General features: G+C 43.5%; 1 protein-coding gene across 1 annotated transcript; it reads left to right on the forward strand.

The window, feature by feature from the left end:
* Positions 1–7: 7 nt before the first annotated feature.
* On the forward strand, positions 8–16,674 carry T265_10270 (hypothetical protein; the record flags this gene model as incomplete). Its single annotated transcript, XM_009176590.1, has 11 exons — positions 8–179; positions 5,909–5,997; positions 6,236–6,415; positions 7,624–7,784; positions 9,206–9,390; positions 10,530–10,742; positions 11,290–11,465; positions 12,793–12,895; positions 12,979–13,255; positions 14,723–14,945; positions 16,513–16,674. 11 exons carry the CDS (start codon positions 8–10, stop codon positions 16,672–16,674), a joined length of 1,941 nt encoding a protein of 646 aa, XP_009174854.1.
* Between the last annotated feature and the right edge of the window lie 11,311 nt (positions 16,675–27,985).

Below are 27,985 nucleotides of genomic sequence, written 5' to 3' on the forward strand. Positions count from 1 at the left end.
CAAAATTATGATCTACTTGAACCCCAACTGCACTGTTTTCGCGAAATACACTCATTTGCAATTCAATTCGGTTTTCACGAGAGACTCAACTGAATCTGTCGTTTATGATATTCTACAACTGAATGTGCTGCACACAGGCCGCCTCATATTTCAGTTGGCACGATTTTCGAGATATCGCAGTATATTTTCATAAAGGAAACTACTCACAAGGTTGCTGTAAACTCTTCGACGGCCCACGAATTTCCGTCAACCTAACGTTTTACTCCCATGAAAACCAAATTAATTTGCAAATGGGTGTATTTATCGAGCAACGTATCGTGTTGATTCGATCTAAACATTCACCGTTTTTCGTTGTCATCCGATTAAGTGTCCTCGAATTCGCTGACACTGCTAAAGACTCTAGGCCGGACATGCGTTGTTTCTCTCAACTAACTGAGTAACCTGAATTCATTAGTAGAGGCAAGAAAAATGTCGTCTTCCTATTGCCAATAATTTAGCAGTGACGAGTCAAATAAAATCGCTGCAACCACTGGTTCCCCTTTCCTAAGTGTATTGTTCAAATTAGTGAGGAACAGTAGTCGTCCTAAAACTCAGTATGGCTTAATCTGACTATGGATGATTGGTCACAAAAACCTCGTCGAAATGCGTCTATACTAGCGCTGACTTCAGCTCACCTGACTTGTCTCCTGAAGCAGTTGTACTTTAGAAATGATGATGGGGCTGATGGAATAACTGTTGCCATGACAGTGCATTATCTAGTCTAACTGTAATAAACCTACGCAAACGTTATCCGATTGTATGAGGAGATAAATATACTATGCTTTATCTTAATGGATTTGACTGAGAAATACAAATGTTTCTGGGCAGATATGCACACTTTTTTCGCGCTGTTTGACCTTGAACGAAACGTGTAAGACCTACTCTAAACTCACTAAGCATACCACATTTTTGAGTAATGGAAAAATTTATCTGTTACGCCAGGACATTTATTTCTATCTATTTGCGATGGAATTTAGCCGAGAGAATTTCAATGAGGCTCACTCTGTCTGGCATTAGTAGGTTGCGAAAATGGTTCTGTTTGAGGCACAGAGGTTCCTCGTCAAAATTCACGTTTTGTAGACCAGAAACCAAGAGTATGGCTATTCAGTTTGGCAGACTGGAATAGGGTCTTTATGGAACCAATATGGTCTTGCATCCTTGACAAATTTTCGGGAACAGGTAATGGCGTTGACTTACGTCGATTTCTTGAGCTCGCTGGGCGCATTTACGTTTCTTAATATTTGCGACGGTAACTGCTATCGGACAGCACTGCTCGTGTAAGCACGCAAGTTTATATCGATGTGGCATTCGGTGAGATTCGGCATACAAAATTAAATTCAATTGCTAGAATTTTAATAGGCGATTTACGGCGTCCACGTTCGACCACTTTGGTTGAACCTTTGGCAGAAAAATGAACCAGTCTCAAAATCGCTAAAGTGTACAAACTGGTGAAGATTTCGTTAAGCAAGTGAGGGCAATCCAAGCTGAAAGCCTAGAAACACTGTACAGATGTATAGCACTCGCTGTACAACACTGTGCAGCGCTTCATCTTGTCTAAGTGCAGGCTAATTACACAGCTGATCAATCGCTCGAGGTCGAACGGTTAAGTGTTCAAAATACTAGCCACGCGTTCGAGGATCCCCGTGAGATGCAAAGTTCTGCTGAGTCCCAATTAGGCTAAGACGACTGTACAATTCTCTGCTTTTGGAAGTAGATCGGATTTATATAAAAAAATCCTGTCTCCATTCATATTACCAACAGTGTACACACAGGTTTTCGTCTTGTACAGCCAGAGCGATCCCCGTTAGCCTGTGGATACATGCTGCTGATACACGACGTTCACTGTTTCAGTCCACATTTTTACTGGATAAGTGATTGTCCCCAGATGTATAATCAGTTAAGGTAGTTAATCGACGTTTTATGACGCCGACGCCTTATTCAATTTTCGCTGAAGTCGAAGTATCATGTTATATACCAATAAAGAACTGGATCTTCTAATCTAGGTCTGTGAATGGTCAAGCACGATCAAACTTGCAGAGTTTGTGTAGAGCAAGTTGTATTTGAGTGAGAGAGAGAGAGGAACGAAGTAATGTATTCCACTTTGTCGAGTGTGTTTCAATTCTGCTCAAACTAAGATGCAATTGCTCTTTAGGAAAAAGCACATAAAATTGTCTGGTGATTAGCTACTTCTCGGCGATGCTATACCCCTTATGTCATTACCAGTTAACAGCTTTACATTCTTGTCATCCTTTCAACTGTGGCATACGATCTTTTGCCACATCTGAGGGCGAGAAACACCCTATTCCTCATGGCGCCCAACACATTCCGATAGATTAACGGCGGCACAAACGAGCGTTTTTTCAATTGATTTGGCTCACAATATAAAGTGTTGACTAGGAAATTGGATAAAGTTGAACTCGCGAGTTAGAGGACAACCGATTTGTGCAGAATTGGTTGTCAAACTCGGAAGGTAAAATTGAGTGTAGGCAGTCTAGGCAACCAGTGGGATGAAACTTGGTTTTTTTTGGGCAGCCCGACTTACCACAAGAGACTGTTTGTGCACTGTTTGTACTACATGATTTCTGAGAATAGCCAGAGGACAGGAGAGACACAGCTGGTACTTTTTTCAGGTTCACCTCGGGGAGTCTGGCTGATTTTTCACAACGATGAAGTCCGCTGGACCGAGACAAACCGGGTTTTTTCGTGATGTTGGTATTTAATCGGGGGAAACAATCGTGCCCGCTTTCGTAATATGAAGTTTGCCTTGTAGTACAGCTCTGCTGAAGAATGTCCTTCTCTGAGATCTATACTAAATTAGTCCATCAGATTTTGATGTCGTGAGAGCAAAGACTTATTTTTGTTGATTTAAACAAGGTGCCACTACTGCGCAAAGTCTGCTGGCGTCACCGGTTGAAATAATTACACTGAGAGGAATAAGTACGACAGTATAGATTTTACTGGAGTCCCACACCAAAAAAACAGCCCCTAAAATGGGGCATTTTGAATCAATCCTTTCAGTTGGTCATTTTCATGGTTGTACAACCAATTTAATTTCAATATTTTGGGGCATTTTATGCCCACCCGTAATGTCTTTGAAAGGACAAATTAAAAAAGTTACCAAAATCAACTTCCCTTGCTCTCGACGTCAATCGCTCTTATTTAACAAAGCTTCTGGGTTCGTACTTCCCTCATAGAAAGCCGTTTATTCCTACGGAACGAACGAGGTCATTCTTGAGAACGAGACCCTACCATCCCTTGGTCGAGGGCATCCACTTCGGGTGCTCGTGATTCCGGTACGTATCTGTTTCATTTGCCAAGTTGGTCCCTCTCTATCAACCATTTCATAGAGCGTCCCACAAGCGTTTGCTTGATATACCAAAGCTAACGAAACAAAAATTAGGCATAGTAATACATGGTATCTTAATGCTCATTAGCGTTTAGGGCCTTGTCATAGCAGCTGTTTACGTGCAAAGAAAGCCTCTTTAGAAGAGACTTTTGAGTGTGCTGAAATGATTACGAATCTACTGAAAGAATCTACTGGTGGCTAAAACACCTTCTCACAGAAGACGAGATTTCGGGTATGCCCACTAAGTTTCTCTCCTAGCCTAAAAAAGCTGTGGAAAGTAATCAGGCACCCAATATCCCTAGTGATGACAGGTTTTGAAATGGCCCACACTTTGTTAAATAATACATTTTTGGACCTAAACCTAGATCTTTTCCAGATAAGCTCCGCCAAAAAATTAACCCCCGCCACCCAAAAATATTAGAAAAAAGAGGATATGAAACTGTACTTTTAGTTTTTATTGAGGAGGGTTAACTTGGAACGTCATTAATAATTTGCATGCAAAGGTCCGTTTTTCGGTACCTTTGCCTACAAACAAACTCACACAAGTAGCTGTCCGCTGAAGATCGGTGTGTGCCGCGTTAGTGTGTTTGAGCCCCAGTCGTTGGATCCACAAAGTTTTCGCAATGATTAACTGTTTTGTGAGTAGAATTCATGTCAATCATCGTTTCAATTCCTTGGTATGATGCCCAAAAATCGGAGATAATGATTGAGCCAGGAGCGATACAGGCCCGGATTGTGTCCATCCAAGTGGCCGCAGTTCGATTTGGCACTGCATACATGAACGCCTCCTTAGTTTCCCGGCAGATCTCTCCGAAAATCCACAGTTGGTGAAGGACTCGTCCTGTGTGGTTTTTACGGCGAGATATTAGCGTTTCATCGATCACGACATGCAGACCTGAGCCGCCGATAACTGTTGGAGTGTGCAGAAGCCGTCATGCGCGAAGGAAATTCTTCCAGTCAACAACGGTCTTGTGGCAAATAGATGATTTCTCTGGGCAGAATTTCTGGACCAGTAATAAATGAATAAAACTACTGTCCTAAACTCCATCCTAGACTGCTCCAGTCAAATTCCCTTTAGAAGACCGATTTCTTGCCAACACTGTCGGACGTTACACCTCCACCTGTCAGAAACAGTTAAAAGTGTCATTTGGCGGCCATCGTTGCATAAACTCTGCTGATGGATCACTCCGTAGGTTTGCAAAATCGTATTGCGGTCTCCTTGTCATGAAGGAGAGTTGAAAGCAACAGAAAGTTCATTTGAGGTTTTACCTCCAAACGAAGGAAATGTTTGCAGAAAAAGAACCTAGATGCGGATAAAAAATTCTTTTCATCCAAAATAGGTCAAGCTTGTGTGCGTACATTGGATTGGAGCTGGCAAAAAGTGGTGGGGCTCAACTTTTCGCACATATACTTTTTGCATTAGTGGCCTTGACTTATCTGGAAAAGATCCCCCTAAACCCACCGGAACGGGCTTGCTTTGAAAATCCATTGAAAGAATTGCCTTTGTATGTCTCATGGTACTCAGCTTGGTACCGGAATTTCGCTCGCATCACCAAGCGTCCTGATAAGATTTAGTGTAGATCGCAGATTTTCTCCTACAGAGCAAAGTTAAGTTAGGAGAAGTGCTGCAGTGTGACTGACCCTTGTCTGGAAAATATCTGCTATGCTTATGTCACAATTAGCGAGAGTTGTCCTAGCCGGAATCCTTCTGAAGCTTCTACGAGCTGAATATCGCAGTGTGAAATAAAAGACACTTGTCCAACAACTTGACAACATCATTTTACGTGATATAATATTTATTGGATGTTTCATGGCAGTTCTCAGTACAAATGAGATTCTGTTATCCGTCGAAGCAAAATCGAAAATTGAAGCAAAAAATTGTGATCGCATATGATCACATATGAAAGCCGATCCATAATCTGAGGTTGAAATGAAGCAGTCTTTAAGAATTAATCCTCACGGGCGCAGAGATGTGCTTGACATCTCACTTGATCTGGTCGAGGTATCGGTTACTGGTTACTTTTAAGCAATTGTCATTCCTACAGGCCTAGCTATCGACCACAAGCCTAGACGGCACCATAACTAAGCCATCACTGATGGTAAGTTTGTCACTCTCATTAATTTCATCCCTTTCCCTATTCTTATGAAAATTACGTCACTCTAAGTGGGCAGTCAGACGTGAGTTTCGCTCTTTATACGGTGCAGAGTCGTGCGAGAACCAACGAATCCAACATATTTTGGGGTTTTGCGCCCTTATTCTTATGAAATTACGTCACTCTAAGTGGGCAGCCGGACGTGAGTTTTGCTCTTTATACGGTGCAGAGTCGTGTGAGAACTAACGAATCCAACATATTTTGGGGTTTTGCGGGATATGTATTTTGTTCATAATCACACCACTCCTGTTCTGGCGTAATTTTCCGGTGAGTCCACACCAAAGTGAAGCACTAGACTCGAGTCTTGCTCTTATTAGAGCTCATCAATGGCCGTGCCGGGATTTGAACCCCGGGCATCCGACATGCGAAGCGAGTGTGTACCCACTGCTCCACCAACGCACTTTGGACGCATTTGAATTTTCACGTCTGAACAGGCGAACGTATTCACGCTTGAGCCATGTGATCTAACATGAATCCAACATATTTAGCAGCTAGTCACTGCTGAAGTATCGAAACGTCATAGTGACTGCGTTAAACGGGGTTACCCGCGTAAACGTTCCATTCCAAAATCCAACCCGTATTTATCTGCCAAATCTTGGGTAATCAGTTACGTTTTGGGTGAAAATGCTTATTGGCTGGTCAAGCCTTCCATTTTGACCAGATATTTCACCGAACATCATTTTGATCATTCAAAAAGGATCCACCTTTCGTGATCAAGACTGAAGACGGTTGGACCGGATACAGTGTAGAAGTGTTTGAGAGGATAGCGGATGCTCTCGGTTTGGACTACGTATACATTGAACAGTTGGATCATATTTATGGTGTCAAGCTTCCCAATGGACAGTGGAATGGCGTGATTGGAGAGATAGCTTCCAAGGTAAGAAGAAACACTGTTTCAGTGGGTGCAATGTTTTGATAAATTGGACTTTCAACTCTTTCCTGTAGGGTTGACGATGCGTTTGAAACCTCCGGAGAGCTCCACTGTTTGCAGTTTATTGCTGGCTTGAATGTCTTTCTCATCAGCGGTACCTACCGAAAGAAAGTTCGCTGAGAGACTCTCTCAGTTGGGGACAGTGTCTCTTGACCATTAACTCACACTGTGGTGGCAGAAGCCAAATGAAACTGAAGAAATTGTTAGGGCGGAGGAGATGCACGATTTGATTCATGTGTTCAGCTACGCCGTAAGAGATGACAGAACTAATATGGGTCACGGAATAACCATTGGAAAGTTGTCTTTGGTCCCACTCCGGGATCACTTGTAAGACACTATCAGCAAGAACAGTACAGTGCAAGGCTTAAGTCATCCTAGACCAGTTTTGAAGTGCAAACACTAATGTGTTCAAATAGCTTAACCGCAAACTATGTTTGTTCTATTCAGATAAAGCGACTTGTTTCAAGAATCAACCCATCACAATAGCAGTTTGCGTAATTCGAATGCATTCTGTAGATTACCTCAACTATTGCGTCAACCGTGGACAAAGTTGAAGTGTGCGTACATTGTGGCTACACTCGAAAGTGGAGTGAAGCTTTGCAGCGACTTCAACACAGTATTTTCACTTAATGCAGAACGGTTCTGCCTCAGGCACTCATTGCAGCAGTGATGTGGTTACCATCCCGCTTTGGCGGGGGGGGGTCGACCGTAAATTCGGACTCCTTCGGTAAAACGGATAAGCGGGAGAAGCAGCGGTATGCTTGGCTCGTTTTTAAAAGTAATTCTACCGTCACAAAACATCACAGCAAGCGTAATAGGTTTTCACATCAAGCGGAACACCTGATGACAAGTCACTTATGAGTTCATAGTCAAGTTTATCGCCCTTCTTCATACAGGGTGGTGACCCACATTGAATAAAGCAATAGGTAGTTATAGACTCGTCTAAACTCTGCTGCCACGTCGCGTTCTATACTTCTGATTCTGTTTTATACTGACCTGTATTCGATAAAAACACAAGATGCTGGTAGATAACCAATTGTTAAAATTGAAAGTTTGTCACCTAGGTTGTTCGTGTGTTTTGACAACTGGGTTGGTCACAAGATTATGTCACACCTCTCACTGAAGTCACTGTGATCTCCCGTGCCTTTTCACAGCATGCAGACGTCGGTTTGGGTCCGATCGTTCAAGATGGTGAACGAAAACTTGTCGTAGACTTTACAATACCGTATTACGTATCGGCTGGCCTGGCTATGGTAGTCAGTACGAAAACGGATCAGGAATTGGGACCGTTCTTTTTCTTGGAAGTCTTCACAGGGTAGGACAACACAAGTATCTCCCATTTAAGTGCATTCGCCTCAACATTTTGGCCTGATCCCATGCTTTTGAGTATTTTTATGTATTAGTATTATTACTTGATGCAGTTTAGGGAATCCGAAATGTCAACATAAGGTCACGGACTGTTGTGTTACTTTTAATGGAAAAATCTGGTTCCGACCGACTTCAGATAAGGTGATCAGATCTGGCGGGACGCGTTTCACAAGCAAAATGCCTCTGGGACTGCAAGCAATAGTGGTACGGTCTTTCGATATTTTCTTGATGAAGAGCGTTGTTCTGCACACCAAACGCGTGGTAGTGCAGACCATCTTGTAGATGATATGGTGAAAGTTCGAATTTAAGGTCGCCCACTGCAGCTGCTTCTAATCCCTCATGATGACACCCAAGGAGCAGCTGCACGATTGCAGGCGATGCAGAGAAAGTTGTTGGGGCAATCTTACGACTGCTTCCAGTTGAATTTCAGATTCTCAGGACCTGTAGTTTGAGATCCCTTGAACACTCGTTGTGGACCAAGAGCAAATCACCTTATTTCTCCATCCAGCGTTCGTTTCTTCTCTTTAGAAAGCCACTCGACTGTAAAGTGCCGGTGTTGTTGTCGGTGCTGATTTCAGGAGACAAGCACCTCACACCAAAGTTCTGCCGAATGAACGGTTGATGGAAGCACCGATCATCTGCCATAGATCCTCTAAGACAGCCTAATCGTGATTTGGAAGGTCAGTGGTGCAAGAAGCACGGCTTTGCAAACGAGCGGTATACATGCTGCAAGAGCTGTTTCTGCATACTTGTGGAAAAGCCGGAAAAAGTGAGGTTCTCGGCGTTAACTTTTGTTGACATTGTTCAGTCCATTGTACATGTCTCTAAAATAGACTTGCCAGAAATGAACATGGGTGTGTAGTTAAAGACCACAATTGCAACAGTTTTTTTTAAGTTTATGATTTTCGTCCACTTATACCTCTTCAAAACTCACATGAAATGAATCCACGGCATTTTTATGAATAATTCTCTGGAACTATGTATAAAATACGCTTTATCCTGTGGGTCACGTTTTCACTAAATCACTTTTATGAAACAACTTTTCCATCCCAAGACACTGTAGACTCCTGGTGCTTAGCTAACTTTCAGATGACTCCATTGATGGAATCTTCGCCTGGACACCCATATTTCCTTTCTGTTCTTCGAAACGAGTACCCTGAATCTCTCTCGTAGTGAATTGTTCATCCACTACATTCGCAATTTTTGAAGTAACAAATTAAAAGTAGGTGAAATGTTACCAACTTTCGTACACAGGTGTATATCAGCGAGTCATCATTCTGAGCATTTGGTTTGTTCTGCCATAAAGTTCATTTACCAGTGCGTAATGTATACAATTCAAGCACTGACTATTCTCATTTATTTCATCAGGCCAGTGTGGATCTGCTGCATCAGTGCCGTTGTGTTCGTCAGCCTTCTTGTCTATGCGCTGGATCGCTTTTCACCGTACAGTTTTCAAAACCAGGCTCTGAAAGACAATGGTGCATCAGAAGCTGGCACCATGTTCACTCTCAAAGAGTCCGTATGGTATGTGTTGGGGGCATGTACTCAACAAGGTTAGTCGGATAGTTTACGTTTCTGGCCAGGTGCTTGAACACTGTGGACCAAGAGCAAATCACCTTATTTCTCCATCCAGCGTTCGTTTCTTCTCTTTAGAAAGCCACTCGACTGTAAAGTGCCGGTGTTGTTGTCGGTGCTGATTTCAGGAGACAAGCACCTCACACCAAAGTTCTGCCGAATGAACGGTTGATGGAAGCACCGATCATCTGCCATAGATCCTCTAAGACAGCCTAATCGTGATTTGGAAGGTCAGTGGTGCAAGAAGCACGGCTTTGCAAACGAGCGGTATACATGCTGCAAGAGCTCTTAGAAAGCCATTCGACTGTAAAGTACCGGTGTTGTTGTCGGTGCTGATTAACATAATGGAATTTCAGGAGACAAGCAGATCACACAAAAGGTCTGTCGACTGAACGGCTGATGGAAGCACCGATCATCTACCATAGATCCTCTAAGACAGCCTACTGGTAATTTGAAAGGTCAGTGGTGCAAGACGAACGGCTTTCCAAACGAGCGGTATACATGCTGCAAGAGCTGTTTCTGCATACTTGTGGAAAAGCCGGAAAAAGTGAGGTTCTCGGCGTTAACTTTTGTTGACATTGTTCAGTCCATTGTACATGTCTCTAAAATAGACTTGCCAGAAATGAACATGGGTGTGTAGTTAAAGACCACAATTGCAACAGTTTTTTTAAGTTTATGATTTTCGTCCACTTATACCTCTTCAAAACTCACATGAAATGAATCCACGGCATTTTTATGAATAATTCTCTGGAACTATGTATAAAATACGCTTTATCCTGTGGGTCACGTTTTCACTAAATCACTTTTATGAAACAACTTTTCCATCCCAAGACACTGTAGACTCCTGGTGCTTAGCTAACTTTCAGATGACTCCATTGACAGAATCTTCGCCTGGACACCCATATTTCTTTTCTGTTCTTCAAAACGAGTACCCTGAATCTCTCTCGTAGTGAATTGTTCATCCACTACATTCGCAATTTTTGAAGTAACAAATTAAAAGTAGGTGAAATGTTACCAACTTTCGTACACAGGTGTATATCAGCGAGTCATCATTCTGAGCATTTGGTTTGTTCTGCCATAAAGTTCATTTACCAGTGCGTAATGTATACAATTCAAGCACTGACTATTCTCATTTATTTCATCAGGCCAGTGTGGATCTGCTGCATCAGTGCCGTTGTGTTCGTCAGCCTTCTTGTCTATGCGCTGGATCGCTTTTCACCGTACAGTTTTCAAAACCAGGCTCTGAAAGACAATGGTGCATCAGAAGCTGGCACCATGTTCACTCTCAAAGAGTCCGTATGGTATGTGTTGGGGGCATGTACTCAACAAGGTTAGTCGGATAGTTTACGTTTCAGCTCATCCACCCCCCAGTTCAAAAATTAGCCCCACACTTCTCAGCCCTCAGTTCAGATGAGAGTTCAAAACTATTTTACCCCAGTATCACTGCCCACCTCCTTCATCACCTCATTTTCGTGTTGCCATCAGTACTATTTGTCATTATGTTCAAAATCGGATGTACAGTCTTCCTAGACCCCCTCTCAATCCCACGTTATGTTCCAACTGCTTCCTCTTTTTTCGTAATGCTGATCAGTACGTGTCTCATTGAAGAAGTGCTCAAATGAGTTTGCAAGCGAAATATCTAGATATCTATTCTTAAAATTTCAAACACCACCGCATCTAGTCATCAGTTCAACCACTTGAATGAATTCACTGTACTTCTGGAAATAATAGATACATTGTGGTTTTTGATTTCTAGGTAATCACGTGTTGTCTGTAATAATTTGCATCTGTTTTTTTATATATATTGAATCAGTGGAATCACCGTACCAAGCCACCTGATTGGTGTATTTTCTAACCGTAAAGTGTTCTGCTTTCAGGAGAAAGTCTCGACCCACGCTCCACCTCGACTAGAATCCTAATCACCGGCCACTGGATTTTCGTTGTCATAATGGTGTCTATGTTCTCCGCCAATCTATCCGCCAAGCTCACCGTCTCGGGTTTGAAAGAGGAAATCAAATCATTGGAACAACTCGCCGGCCAGACAGAAGTGAAGGTGAATGAAGACATCCTATTCGCACATCGGAGTGTGTTTATATTCTTTGCAAGAGAATAGTAATATCGGGCCATATGAAAGAAGGCAAAACCTAGTCTGATCGTTTCTGTTTTATTGCATAATCGATTACCTGTGGTGAGAATGTGTGACTAGATAAGGCTATCAGCATGGTAAAAATGAAAACTCACAATCCGTCCCAAAGGGTCATTCTTATATGTCTGCGAAGGGGACCAAGCTCAAGTTAATGAAACCAAATAATCCACAATTGTGCAGAATTTGTTTGGCAGCGTGAGGAATGTGGCTGAGATACGTGTGAAAGCGTATAGGTGAAGTTCTCGTTCTGTGCATGATACCAAGTCGTTTCGAGGCATGTTCTCCAAACACATGCAGTGGTCGAAAAAGGTACACATGTAAGTGCTTGATTTTTTGTCAAAACCGCGGAACGCTGTCCTCTTGAACTCACCTTCAGTCGCTTTTCAAATTGCAAATTTTTTGGAGGTTCATCAATTTGAGTGGTCCAGGAGGAGCATCTGTAACTCGAATAAGTTCATAAGACATATTTGTTTCAAATGTTTCGATTAGTCGTAAAAGTCAGAAGCAATTCTAGAACTGAGTTCCAAATCATCAGAAACATATTGACCGACAATTTGCAAACATTTCCAAACTGTTGGCATGAATTCCAGTGTTTTACGAGGCTGATCCGTGACTAAGGATTCTTCGAGCCATGAGAGCTATCAGTTTACCATCTTGTCAGTGAGGTTGATGTTGGCAGCAAGATTTTGGTGGCCCAAGATTTTTTATCAAACGTGTTTACTTTAGAGGCCCCATAGATTTCCACTATGAGTAGTCCTAGGGTTGGAAAAATCGCTTCCAGGGAGTGTTAGCCTTGGAAGGTTCGCTTTTCAGATGCACTGCTCTAACCCGTTGTAGAACATGAGTATTTTGTTCCAGATGCTGGGCGTTCATCCACAAGTAAGAGTAGAAAACTCGCGGAAAGTCTAACCCGTTATATCGTTATACTCACTTGTCTTATTTCTCTTCTAAGGTATAATCCGTTTGCAACTAGCGTAACCTCAGAGTATCAGTTAGGAGGTTTTCCGTTGACCTGGTGAATGGATTTTACTTCAGTTCCTATGAATGCGATACTGTTCGAGACATGTGGACAGAAAGTTGGATGAGCTGAAACAGGGGTCAATTTTATGCTATCGTCAAAAGTTTATGAATATGCTCCGTTTCGAACACTTGTCGCGAATCTGTTCTGCGTCAGTCGCTGTCGTCCCCTCTTTCCTTGTCACGTTCCATAAAGAATTCCTCTTTTCATTGTTAGTACACCCTTCGAAGTAACTCGGCGGAATACGCTTTCTTCCGCAAAATGTATGGGGTCGAGGAATCTCTGTTCAGAATCTGGAGATATTTGTCTTCCAACTTGAGTAAGTTACTTAAACGAAATTAGTGAATACGTTCCCGTAGACTTTAAGCTTCCATCTCAACGCTATTCTATCAACCTTTCAAGCTGAATTCAGCTCCAACTACTCGGTGTGGCAATACCCCATCACTGAACGTTACGGTACAATCTTCAAACGAATGGAGGAATGGGGCTTTACCCACGATACTGTGGATTCACTGGACCATGTGCGGAAAGGTTGGGTTGTGTTCATGGAATCATCTTTGGCTGCCTATCACATTGCTTCTGCGTGCGACTTGAAGGAGCTTGGTGAACGAATTGGAAGCTGGGATTACGGGATTGCGTTGCCATTAAAGTCGTTTCTTACTCCCAATATGAACAGCATGTGAGTTGGAAACTAAAGTCGCATAACACTACTTCATTCAGTTCTAGATAAAGATAATGTTTGACTGAGAATTTCGCAAACGCCAATATGTAAAAAAATATACGAAACTTATCAGAGATTTGTGCCCCACCTAATATATACTTATATTATACTTATATACTTATACACTCATATTTCATGAGGTTGAGATATTCTATGGTCACTGCATCTATTCAACCCATTCCTCCCTCTCAAACTGCGAAAATGTGCAAACAAGAATAGGTATTCAACTACAGTTCAAGCACCTCGTATCCCAACCGGATCTGCTGCGAGTAGTACTGATACCATTAGACGCCCCTGCGATTGGTTTGCACTAAGCCGAGTGTAGCCCTGTACGCAAGCCATCATAAAAGAATCACTTGAGTCTCCCATGAAAACCAAACTGATTTACAAATGAGTGTATTTCTCGAGATCGGTTCAATTGGGGTTCAAGTAGAACACAATGTTTGACGGAAACTCGGGGACTGCCCCTACTTGATGAACCCCAAGAAGGGCGAAACCGGTCATGGGCTGTCGAAGCGTTTTCAGCGACCTTGTGAGTAGTTTCATTCATAAAAACCCCGGAACACTCCATGGGAAAAGCAGAGGAAAGCAAACCTACACACATATGTGCATTAGAGTTGTTGCTTTGACATTGTATAATTCGCCGCTGAAGCAATCCTGGTCTTATTTTAGCGAAACAAACAGGCAACAATAACTGGTTGGTGGGAAACTTAGTGGATGTAAAACGACAGATGTATTGTAACCGTTACGTTGCATCTTCATTAGTTTCGCGGCCTAAATGGGAGAAAAGCATAGGGCATCGTTTTGTTATCCGCAGGTTAAACGGTAGTAAACGATATTCCGGAATTATTATCCCAGTCGTTCAGTTCTGAGCCCAGTCGTTTTTGTCCGATGGAGGTTAACCGACATGGGCACCAAAATCAATAGCTGTTCCGCATTGCTCGCGCGCACTAACGTTCTTTTTCTAATCCACTTTTGCGGTAAGTACAAACATGCAATGTAATTTGGTCGTCTGGTATCAGAACCTACGTGACTTGAGTGCCGCTAACCACCGTGGTCACAGGATTCACGTGATACTGCTAGGATTATTGGGCACCTACTTTACGGGTCTCAATAGTTGCGGCGAACTTTTGATGGGACAGAATAGTTCATGCAAAACTGTGTGAGGAGATCTTCGAAAATGAATAACCTTGGACTGACTTGATGACAATGGATTGAGCCAGACTCATGAAGGTAGCGGTACTCAATTACGATATTTGGTCACATAACGCAGCTGACATGAGATAGATTGTTTTTTGGTCCTTGGAATCGTTGTGAGGACTTGAGTTTCACTATGTTAAGCACAGCGTGGCATTGAACACCTTCTATCGTATCACTTTACGTTTGTCCAGAAACTAATCCAGTACTTTGATCACTGTTGTGTAGGATACTCCATTTGAAAGCGGAGAATATTCTGGATGACTTGGAACATAAATGGTGGTCTGCCAACACCACAGGCTGCCCCGAACCAAGTACGAGCATCGGGTTCGGGCTGGAACAAGTGGGTGGTATGTTCATAATTTTGGCTTGCGGATTTCTCTCTGCGGCACTCATCCTGGGCATGGAATTATTGTTCTATCGTGTCATTATGAAGCGACTGCGGAAGGGAGTAAGTTGGAATGTCTGTTAGTGGTGTGCAAGTAGATTTTTACAACCACGTGTGCTTTATACCGGAAACTCACTCCATCGCCAGAGAGACAACTGAGAGCCTTAAAAGGAAAACAACCGGTCCCGTCGTCATTGAAACATGACTGCTGAACTTGAGTTTCATTTCGTAGACTCCACAAAATTTCTGGGGATTACTGCAACCATGACATCGTTAGACGTTTACTCTTTGGAGAGAGTAAATGGGACTAAGAACTGGTAAGATAAAACCCAAGGATATTTTTAAAAGATTCCTGTCTAGATTTAAAGGCAGCCATACTTGTAAGCAAGCTATATGAACTGAATAATGTCGTAAACATCAGGTATTCCGTGAGGATTCCTTCGAAGTTCCGGGGATCTTTGTAGAGTACAGAGTAATCACAATGCCCAAATAATTGCGGTAAAGCAAAATACCAATATTTGTGCACGTACTTAGTGATCGCATGAACCGTCATTCTGGATGGGCATCGTGAGCAACAGACCAAATCTATGATTGTGTTGAACTCGCTACAAAGGCACCGCGACGATTCGTCTATGTCTGTCTGCTGTCTTCGTTGTGACTTGAGTTTGACGGTTTGTTGTCTCTCCTAGCTAAACCACTGTATCTTCCGAAGTAGTCAGTCGGCTAATGAAACCTCTGCTACCCCTATTGGATTTCACAAAAACTTACTTCGTACTTAAAAATTGATCCATGCATATATACTGCCAAATATTCATTCGCAAATCAAGCTGAGGTTGACTGAGGTCAGCTGAAACCAACCCGAATCTCCTGCCTCTGATACTTTTAAGCTCTGTTTCCATCGATTTTATAAGCAGTTTTAAGAACGAAAAACGTTTCGAAAATTTTTCGCTGAAGCTGTTAGATGTTCTTTGGTCGAGAACTGTAGCTGAAGATCTTGGACGTGGGAGTTAGCTGAACGTCGGTTGAGTTTCTTATCAACATCCCGTGAAGCTTTAAATGAGCGTCATCCAAGTCATGTCAATACTCTGCTCAAAAAGTATTTTTTACAAAGAATTACCTTCATACTCTTGCTGTTTCTTCCGACTGACTGGTCGAACCTTTCCGATGCCCCGTTTTTCACCTCATTGTCACGACTGAAAATCTTACGATACCTATTGTGAATAAATTTGAGTCCTGAACATACTTTTGATACATGAAGCCCAAGCGGTGCCCCGATGCTAAAACGTTCGAATTGTTAATGATTACCGCCGTTTATGTGGTCATACGTCAACATTTCAGTGACATGATAGTTGTATAAGGTCAATGTAATGATGGTGTTCCAATGGCTCCCTCTTGGGTCCCTTGGTCCATAATTTTTATTTACACCATTTTTAAGTGATCATGGGCACACTAGAGCACCTATGCTTTACCTTGACTAATCAGTAAACAACTAAGGTCACCTCGGGAGTTATCAAGAAGAAACGGACTTCGGTGTTCATGAGGTAAGGTCTGACCTCCTTATAACACCTACGTTTTGCCTTTCTGTGGATACTGACTTTCTATTAGTTAATATCTTTATTTTTTATTTTAGAACAAAACTGCCCCAATGGAAGAAGAGAAGCCAGCAGACAAGATGAATGCACGCGGAGAACAAGGTGGTCTCCCACCGCCCGCTCTTGTGGTGACACCGCCAGACTGTGTCAACGTCAACGATGACTCAGGCGCACCACCGCCGTATGCGCAAAATCCATGATTGGTCCGCAGATGCACAAGTTCATCATCATCGTCAACATCAACATCATTTATTGCGCTTGTAAACGATGATAAAGGCAACAATTTCTTTTATGCATTTACTGACAGATCGTTTAGTTCAGTGTCAGTCTTCGGGATTCCTGCAGTGTTCTTGTCATCCACTACCTTTCTCATTAAAAAAAGGTTGCCTTTATTACATGTAGGCAGATTTGGGGAAAGAAACGGAGTTAATCACCAGCCATTTTTCTCACTTGTTTATCCCAGATCATATCTTTTGTTCTTCGGATACAACGTTTCAAAACCGTTGAAATTTTTACGTACTAAAACTGACCTTTTACATCGTGTCAAGTCCGCTGAATTTTTCTGAGTAACTATGGAGTTATTTCACTTCACATACCACGAAACCCCTCCAATAGTTCACATGCATTCATACTCAGTGATGCCCACACCATTTTGAACCTAGACTAGCAGAAAATCAAATTATGCTTGTGTGTGTGTGTTTTATCTGCATACTCTTGTGAAGTTTCGAGAACTCACTACATCACTGCAAACACAAAAAGCGTCCTTATAGAGCGATCCTCCTTTTAGCTGATTCCCGCCAACGGAAAGCAATCCTTCGTTTAAGAATGACCAAGAAGAGCCGTGTGCTACGTAACCGACGCATCCAAGGTTAAACGACTTTTGTAAAAGTACGTCGTATTCTTTTACTTAGTGCTAACTAAATCCCTCAGATATTCCTTATATCGTGACAGCCTGGGGCTCTATAACGATCGTCACTCTTGGCGATCTAAGCACCAAAAGTGTTTTCATCCTCCTAGAACCGAAAGAAAACTGTCAAATTAGGCGGTTAATCACAGCGGTATTTCTTTTATCTGCCTACCCAAACTTGATTAGTCGTTTTCACCGAGTCAGATTAAGTCATAATGTATTTTGTTTGTTGATTGGGTAGTTGGTAGTTGATCTCGTCGTCAAGCTTGGCAACTGGTTTGCGAACGTACCTTCCCCGTTTGGGGAGAGATCGTCAGTGCGCAGTTAAAATGGGTACTTGCCTAGCTGCGTTTGTGTAGTTTTTCAAGATTATCTAATATCCTGACACGTGATTGGATAATTGGTATATACCTTTCTCCAAGCTTTTTTGGCCCGATCGTGGTTTGCACTGCGTTGTGGTCCGTATGCCTCACGTTCCATCGATTGGATTGCTCCTTTGGGGTATTTCAGGCCCGATTTCGATTGATTCGTTCCCGGTTTGTGTCGTAGTCTTTCTACCTTGAATCAGGTTGGTTGTGATGGTGGTTTCTATTTCTGGTAGTTTCCTTCCTTCAGCCTGAATCAGCCTGATTGTTTGTTTGTTTTGTTTGTCCCCCTCTGGTCCTGTGATTTCGTAATTCTTTTACTCGCAGTGGTCGATAGACTGGATCGATTTTGATGTTTGTTGACGGCTATTTCAGTAAAGTGCCATGCTTCCATGAAATCAAGTTCCTTCTTTGTTCTCGTTGGAGCCAAAATGGGATCAGTGCTCCAGTGGAATTTGTGTCCTTCTTGATCTTCGCGCACGGAGACGGGTGAAAATTGGTCGTGCCTTTTGGTTGCAACTTTGTGTTCATATATTCTGGTAGAAAGTTTCCTTCCTGTTTGTCCCACATAGTGTCCCTCATGATCTCCGCACCAAATCTTGTACATGATGTCGTGTCCCTTAAGATCTCCGCACCAAATCTTGTACATGATGTTGGTCCTCAACATTGCGTCTCTTTGGGTTTGATAGTGCTCTCTGTAGGGATTTTGCAGTTTTGTGGGACATTGTTTTGTTGTAGTGTGGTAGCTAACGTGCGGTCATTCCCGAAATACTCCTGATGAATGGACGCATGATCCATTTTCCTTCACATTGTGCTGTTAGGTTGGTCCGATTGAGTTTTCTGATAGTCCGGGAGATTAAATTGCTGGAGTATCCGTTTCTCTGAAAAGCTTTGTACAAGTGCTTTCTTTCTTTGACTTTTGACTCTGTAGTTCTGCAGTGCGTCTCAACACACTTGAAGAGTCAAGAAGTTTTCACTGACGTCAGAGATAGTGTATCAATCATGCAATACGAAACACCGCGATTTTACCGCTCACTTTTGGGAAGCGACTATGCTAGCAATGCAATCAGGGGGCATCTCTTAGTCGGCCCTCTCGACTGTTGGCTCAGAGGAGAACAGGGTTCTGTGCATCGATGGAGGTGCTTCATCATGGGAACCGGGTTAATAGATCATTCCTGAGAAATAGGAAACTATCGAGACGCACACCACATTGCGCCTATGTTTGTGAACATACTATGAAATAATTGTACCCTTCACTTACTGGGAAACCGATTTTGAATTAAACTAGCACACTACTGATCGGTTAGACAGAGTAACACACAATCTTTCGAGTTCCATCGTTCGTAAAACGCAGGCTTGGTCTTGGAAGTATCACACTTGCATTTCCCTTTATTCCTCATTTTTCAGCCATTATGATTAAGATCTTGAGCAGTACACCTCACAGTATTTTTATCGAACTGGCTTACTTGGATACCTAAAACCTCATTTGTCTATGATAGATCATTAAACGGCAGATGTGGTAACCGTACTGTCACACTAATGTGAATAGCTGAAGCTACGTAGTGATCTCTCGATATATGTAGAAATTATTGATCGGCTAGACAGAGTAACACACAATCTTCCGAGATCCATCGTTCGTAAAACGGAGGCTTGGTTTTGGAAGTATCACACTTGCATTTCCCCTTATTTCTCATTTTTCAACCATTATGATTCAGCTCCTGAGCAGTACATCTCACATTATTTTTGTCCAACTGGCTTACTTGGATACCTAAAACCTCATTTGTCAATGATAGATCATTAAACGGCAGATGTGGTAACCGTACTGTCACACTAATGTGAATAGCTGAAGCTACGTAGTGATCTCTCGATATATGTAGAAATACTTTGATGGTTTTTTGCGCCAAGTGTCATCGATACTCAGGCGTTGATTAACCTTTCTAAATGGACTGGAACGTGCCTATGTTGTCCATTCTCCCCCAAGCCGTCAGAAAAAATGGGTACATGTTTTCGCCAATCCAGAACTCATTGCTGTATTTTGAGCTTTCATTCCATTTCGTGGAATTGACTCACAGTCTGTAAGCACCACCAGCCTTGGGGGTCCACAGCCACTGATTGTCATCCCGCTATCTGTGAAGATAAACCAGGCTGTCAGGTTCACACAACATTTTTCGTATGCGTATTTCAGCAGCCAGTTTGTCTGACGACTGAAGTCAGGAGGTTGATGGTGCCAAATCTGTTCATCTGGAGGTCTTGTGCACTGGCTCACGACGAAACACGTTTACCCTAACTTTTCCTCGTTTTTGTACTACCCACCGATTAGTTATCTTGAAGACGTGTTCCTAAATGAAACAGGTGGCGAATAAGAACCGATTCCCAAGATTTACACAATCGGCTCAAACTACGTTTAGTTTATGATGGCATTCGGAGACATCAACCATCCAACACCCACACTAAAACACGAGTGGAAAAAGATTATTACTAGCAGTACGATATGTGTATTATTAAGGTATACACTCATCTGCAAACTAATTTGGTTTTTCGAGAGACTCACCTGGATCGCAGCTGAATCTCTCGGCTTTGATGTTTCCAGGAAACTGAATGTTCTGCACCAGGCCGCCTCATGTTTCAGTCGCTACGATACGATATTCGTTACGAGACATGTATATTTTATAATGCATTACTCATAAGATTGTTGAAAACTCCTCGACGGCCTACGACCGGCTTCACTTTTCTTGGGACTCACCAGGTAGGCGCAGTCCCCAAGTTTCCGTCAACCTTATGTTTTACTTGAAACCAAATTGCAAATGAGTGTATATTCACTAATTTCGTGCAATTCGATTTCAAGTAGAACATAAGATTGACTGAAACTCGGAGACCGCGCCTACCCGATGAGCCCCAAGAAGGGCAAAACCGGTCGTGGGCCGTCGAGCAGATTTCAGCAGCCTTATGAGTAGTGTATTACAGAGGAGGCCATTATGTTTCATGTCCAGATACCATATTTGAGGAATTCTAGCTGGTCACAGTGGTTTCATCACACCCACGACTTTGTCAACAATCAAACCATTTTTTGAAAACAAGCTTCTATTGTGCAGCATTCTGCCTGTTCCATATGGCCCGGTATTGGTCACCGACTCAACAGACCTCTCTAGTCTCTTTTTAATCACACTTATGAGCAATCTTTGGGAAAACACGTGCTAACCAATTGAACGCCGTATCTCTGTTCACAGGCAATTGTAAACGAACAGGAAAAGCAGTTCCACAAGTTCCATAATAAACTGCACCTTCCGTTAGACGCGGGGTGGGTTTTCAGAAGACCCCGGTCTTCTCGCATGCCTCATCGGTAATAGCCGCCGTCACACACCTTCCCCTTTCTAAGGTCGCGTGCGTGCCACCAAATCCCATCTTCATTCTTTTGGTTGGCCCCCAGAAGCTGGTCATTTCGGCAGCTCTTTTGGTGCCTTATGCTACTTCCGAAGCTGAGTACCGTTTACTCTTTTTACCTTCAAACTCCGTGAATCGTGAAGAAGTCCACCCGGCGACTGGAAACGACAAATGGATCTTGACACCAACTGTTCAGCTCCCGCAACCCGGTTCCACTCTTTCTTGGATTCTATTGATCCTTGCAGCTGACCTTCGCGCCTATGTGGAATAGTCGTATATTAATATTTGCCGTTTTCTGTCTAGTCCTCTCCTCAACAGCGGTCAAGTTTTCCCAATCTCTCCTCCGTTCCTGTCCTACCTCCTCCGGGGACATGCGCGATGTCGGCCACATCCTAACTTCCCGAGCACGTGAAAGGTGCGAATGTCAGCCGTACATTAGCTTGAACAGGGATTTACCAATTAAGTGTGGCCAAAGCACCGTTGGCACATTTAGAATGCCAGTAGGAATTTCTTGCAACTCAGCGCTCATACCTTAGACAAAAGGATGGAGTAAGTTAAAGGTAAGATAAAGGTCTCTGTCATAGCCACGTATATAACAGTGAACTCAAAAGACTGTGGTAAATTAGCCCAGCAAACGTCTGCATTTCACAGTGGGAGTGGGGCTCGGGAAGTATTGGTCACCATGCCGTTGGCAGTGGGGTAGATTAAAGCCTATCAAAGTATGGAGCAACGCAACCTCCTTTCCCTGAATGAACTCTGCTCCGATAGCAAATTATTCAATTGGTGACATCTCTGCTTGCGACCTAAACGGAGTGGACCGCGCCCCATTTAAGCCTCTCTGTCCTTTTTGGTGAAGTTAAGACAGGCGTGCACCGATTCAGCCCGATTAAAATTTCTATCCTCGTTTGTTTTGGCATTAAATCTATCGAGTTACCCTAATTTCGGACCCATTCGTCTAATGGCATTGAGTATTTGTCTGCATTCTCGGGCTCGTCGAGTTTAGTTCGTAGCGGTAGTCGCTCGTCGGTACTCGCATGTCAATAAACCGCATCCCTGGTATCCCATAGGTCTGTGATAATTCTGCAAATACGAAAATAACGCCCGCCAGCTAAAACCTGTAAAAAGTGGTCAATTTGTTTGAAGGCGCAGTCATCATCTGTAACTCTGCTTGGAATTCCTTCGTATGTCGGGCCGGTCCCACTGATCGCCGAATTCCTTGTCCTTGATAATGACAGCTAAACATGCTCCACTTTTTCGACCGATATGATTTTCCATGGATCAAGTGGCGTTGGGTTGTGCTGAGGTACAACTCTTTCTACTCTACCCTCTTGGATACCACTCATGAATCCTTCAGTGATGCCTCGTGTATTCCAATTCTGCTGCAAGTGGTCGACTCTTCTTTACAGCGTTGTCCATTTTTCAATTCCTCATATAGGCCTCCGAGAAACTTTCCTCTAACTTACACTTTACACAACTTTTGCTGGTGGGTGACTGTTCAATTGCGGGGCCTTCGTGATAAAGTTTCAGCACGCCAAATCTAGTAGGTAGTGTGCATCGACGTTTAATAATTTCGTTCGGCTGAGTGCTTGAACTCATCAAGTCGGTAAGCCTACCAAATTCCATGCAGGCTATCAAACATGTTGTTTCGAGTTATCGGCATCTGAACGCACATCATCAGTTATATTTTAATTGAGGCTCCATCGAGCACATCTGCGCATTTTTGGTGACTTGATCTCATCTGCTACTGGGTAAAGACCCCGAAACATCACACGTCGAGATATTCGACGTGAGATATACAACTTCATTATCTGGGATCTTCGCAAAGCGGATGCGGCATTCATCTAAAAGATACCAGCGCGCATTCGAGCGAATTATAAGTTACCCAAAACGATTTGATGGCTTCTGATAATATGGCTACACCCATGCTTCAGAAAGAATACGGGACTTATAGGCATGGCTGGCATTTCGTAAAATATGGAACCGCTGTAAACCAGAAGGCCGCGACTGAACATATGAAAGCACGATGGTATTTCACCTTGCCCACAAAATAAAGATATACCACATGGGTACATGAGACCCCGCGGGAGGAAAATGCCTACGGCGTTCTTCTTCGTGAACAGGAACAGGGAACCCTAGATGGACCGAAAAGTGTTATCAAATGCCCACAGTGCACAACGTGCAGGCCTTTATTCTTCCCCAGATAACTCACCACATCCGTTCATGGCAAGGTGTAACTACGAACAGTCTTTGATCAGTTCGGTCTTCATGGAGAAGGACTTCTGGCAACTCTTGTCATATCCCGAAAAATCCCTCCAGGTCTACGGAGCCGAAGTGAATGCTATTAAATTTGCCAAGCTGTCCGGCTGCACATCTTTTGCCTCCTCGCCTTCGGAAGCAGTGGTGACAAAGTTGAAGTACTTGTCCAAAAACTTCCTCAGTCTTTTCAACAAGCTTTACGAAGTTAAACAGTCCCTAATCACATTCACAGAGACCTGGCCCAACCCATATGTCACTGGCGCAGAGATCTCGTAAGAAGGCTACCCCGTTTTTTAAGCTGACTCAAAAGGAGTAGGGGCCTTTGGGATTGATCCATACTTACAGGCAGCGCTGCCCATTCCGAATGCCATGTTTAATGCCACTCCAGCACCTTTTTAGGATACTCTGTGGATAGAAATCCCGCTGCGTGAATCCTATTCTCTCCTTCTCGGTGTGGTCTACCGTTAATGCCACTCCAGCACCTTTTTAGGATACTCTGTGGATAGAAATCCCGCTGCGTGAATCCCTAATCCCCCTTTTCGGTGTGGTCTACCGTTGTCCCAAGAGTTCTTCGGAAGACGACTAGTTCCCTTCACAAACGCTTGAGCAAATCCACTTCAGCCACCGCTTGACTCGCGTCATGCAAGTAGGCAAATTCACCGATCCAAGGGCCTCTCAGAATGAGCTCCAGCGGGTCGGATCGAGTGGACCTTTTGCAGCAGTGCCGACCAAAGCCGTTCTACAGAGCGCTTAGACCCAACATGTTGTTGCACCCACCGGATACCGATGGGTCAACAACCATCCCCCCAGATTCGGTCATCAACAACGAAAGACACTTCTGCGGTCAGATGATAAATAACGCCCCAATGAAACGTAATGACCGCTGTGCGCTGACCTTTGATTTCATCTACTTTTGGGCCAGAAAATCCCGAATCCCAAGTGTGGATTCGAAACTTCTGCCGTGCAGACTTCTGAGGGATATGCCCCAAGTGTGGATTTGAAACTTCTGCCGTGCAGACTTCTGAGGGATATGCACTTTTCTTCAACAATTTAAACTTGAACCAGCTTTGGTTGAATTGAATCAGGATCACTCTCCATAACGTTCGCAAGTCTGACGCAACGTCCATTAAAAAAAGCCAGCACGCATTCGGTTGAGCCAAATATGTTCTGATGGATTAAGCGTCCTCTGGATAGTGGTCTTAAATTATTTTTCAAGAAGTTGACCACAGGACACAGAGAAACTGCGGAATGACTGTAAATCAGCAATTTAATATTGGAACATACAAAAACAAGCAACCATCCCAGATCTCACCCAGGAAAACAAAAATGAGCTGCTTAAGCACGGGAGACATCGCTGCAGAAGTAAGTAATCCCGGTTTTCCTCGAGGGACACAAGCGATGAACCAACGATGGACTCAATAATGGCACCTAACGCGTACACAGAACACTATACAGGCTTATATTCAGCCCCAGCGTCCTCGTCACATCCACTCTTGTCAAAGGGTAGCTGCGGACGGCCTCTTAACAACTTACTCTTAGTGGGGCAGGACATTCGCCAACTCATGCACGAGACAAGCCCGTTTTGCGCATTTGGGCCAGACGAAATCCATCCAAGGATCTTGGCGGAAACGTCGTTCACACTAGCGAAGCATTTCTACCTGACGCTTCGTCAGTGGCTTGACGAGAGTACCTTCACTTTGCTTGAAACGAAGCGATTGCCACGCGACGTTAGAAAAGCTAGTAACCGACTATCATCCGGCAGCTACAGGCCTATGAGCCTCATTAGCGTAGCGTGTACGGTGATGAAATGCATTCTGTAGCGGGCTATCTCAAATCACCTCACTGTCAAAAAACTGATATATCCAACGAAGCAAAGATTCCTCCCAAACTGTTCGTGCGTGATGACCATGCTAGTATTAATTAACAGCCCAACCCAAACTAAGGACGAGGGACTCATAAGATGCCATATTCTACGACGTCTCAACGACATTTGCTCGAATCACACGCGTCCCGCGGCTCCATAACCTCGAGTCTTACTGGATTGAAGGAAAAAATCATGCACTAGGTCAAGGCGGTCCTATCAGACAGATCGTTCCGAGTGAGAATAAGCTGGACTTACTCTTCATCAGCGCTGGTATCTGTTGGAGTTCCTTGAGACCCAGTCTTGGGAAAATGAGCTGTTTCTGATCCACGTGAACAACATTCTAGACGTTCCTGCAAATCCATGTCTACTTTTTGCGGACGATGTAAAATCCTGGAGTTCCAAAGCCGGTGCCCTTTGAATGGAATCATGCACTGCATGCAGTGGACATTGGAATGGCACCTTCGTTTGAATGACGAAAAGTGCGTTAACATGTCATTTGGGGGAGACTCGGCGGCCGACTGTGTCGCATGTAGTGATAATGGACCCAAAGGCATGACAAAGACGGATGTCAGAAAAGATTTGGGTACCGCTCGCTTCAAATATGTCCTTCTTATTTCACCATGAGAAACTGGACCGGGAGGCATTCGCCGTTCTACGGAGGATCCAGCGCACCTTCCACCTTATTACTCGCATTGACTACCAGATATCCTCCATGGCCTACCAGGAGGCCCAGATCTTACTTACGCCCTGCTTAAACAAGGTTTGACTAACAACCTTTTTCCCGTTGACCCAGCATGGGTCACGGTGAGATTTTTGGGTTCAACGCGACCGCCCTTAGTAGACAAAATGTTTCCCATTTCGGGTGGTTGCTGCGCGTAATCAACAAAAATTCGTGTATATCTTCATGAGTGGACTCGTATAATGCACTTTATGGTGTGGAGAGAATACATGAGAAGATATTACATAATTGGATAACAGAAGAATCATGTATCTAGCTCTATTCAAGCGTCCTTCCCCCCGTAACAACTCGGCTGAAAACGCCTTCGTCATTCTTCAGATGCACCGCCGCATCGCTCACCGTATTACTCGCACGGCCTTGTAGATACTCCGTGGAGCCTTTTTCACCCATCCTTGAGTTTAGTAAGCATACCAAATAGGTTTACTGCTGAGGATACAAGGACAACGTGACCTTTATATCAAGAAAGATGATTGCCGGCCTCATATTCGTTAAATGTGACCCACGCCGTAAGCAACTTGGAGACTCACCCACCATCGTCCCTTCGGCGGTGACCAGCTACGTACCCAAGACTTGTTAGTACCTACACTAGCCGACAGGTTTTCCAACATTAATCTAGAGATTCTAAGCAGAGACATTGTGAAAAACTCTCGGAAACATAGAGGAAGGTTCACACATTTTTATCTCAATTCTGGTGGTTAGTGCTTGGAACATCCCCCACAGATGATTGCCCAGAGTGCAGCTGAGACTTGAATAAAAGAGCTTTAGGATACAATTTCTGCGATCCCTTGCGCTGATAAGCTTGCCGCTCAATCTCGAGATGTTGAACAGCAGTGGTTGCATTTTTCCGTTTGGTCCTTTCTGGTGAAAAAAGCTACAAACGGCAAAAAACAAATCCGACCTAGAAGGCTTAGACGGATACTTAGATACAGAGCACAAATACGTGAATTCCTGAACGAAGTCTTTTCAGTTGGCGCATCACTTGCTAAAAACCAAGGTACTAAGTAAGCGGTTCACAGTTGCCGTTTCACGTCACATTCCTCAACAGGATGGATGTAATGCCACCTAGCCCGTAACTAAACACAAAGTTCCGACCGCCTGTCGTTTGAAAAATGGGATCGTTAGCAATTTGTGTGGCACATTTGTAATGCTTTGACCTCGTGGAAAAGTAATGGGCTATTGGATCGATGGCTAAAGTCTATCTGGATATGCTGATTAACTCGCGCCTGAGTTACCTAAAGACTAATGCTGTGACCGAAACACATGGGCGTTTCTGTCAACAAAAGTTCTGATAATTCCACAAACAAATATTCCTCGTTGGCTATATCCCCGATAGCCCATTGGAGCTATTACTTGGTCAAAATATAAATGGGGTGTGCCTCTAAACAACCGCCAACGATTCTTGCTAGTCCCACTCGTACGCTTCCCTGCACGTCTGTTGCACTTTTTGGGCTACTCGCCTTGCATCCCTATGATGCAACAAACTATTTTAACTACCACCAAATTAGTTAAACCCTGGTCTTTCCTTGTCTCTCGCAGTACTTTTACCTCATCGTTTTTTGTATCAATGCAGCTGGCACAAGCGGCTGCTAACCATGTTAGTTCAGCCTATACGTTTTCAGCGCAGCTACATCGTTGCATCTATGGGTTCTCACAGGCTGGTGGAGTGCGCTAACACATTGTAGGTTAAACTTAAATCGTTTGATGCAGTGGTTGCTTGTGTCCATGTGATGTTCGGCTCTTAAACATAAGGTCTTGATGGTAAACTGATTTGATATACTCCATCTGTTCCAGCTATCCACTGAATTGTTGCACATGTGGCTAAAAGGATGATGAAGTCAGCAGAAACTTCAAAGTAGTTTCATCGAATTGCCGTCTGAAGAGTTCTTCACAGCTAGATCACTAAAATTCCCCGTAGAAATTTGGTTTTTTAAATTGGGCCCAACGATCTTGAGTTTAGTGAGAAGTTTTCAATATTTCCAAGGATGCCAGCTCAGCCAGA

Source organism: Opisthorchis viverrini, assembly GCF_000715545.1.
Source record: "Opisthorchis viverrini unplaced genomic scaffold opera_v5_352, whole genome shotgun sequence".
Classification (NCBI taxonomy): domain Eukaryota; kingdom Metazoa; phylum Platyhelminthes; class Trematoda; order Opisthorchiida; family Opisthorchiidae; genus Opisthorchis; species Opisthorchis viverrini.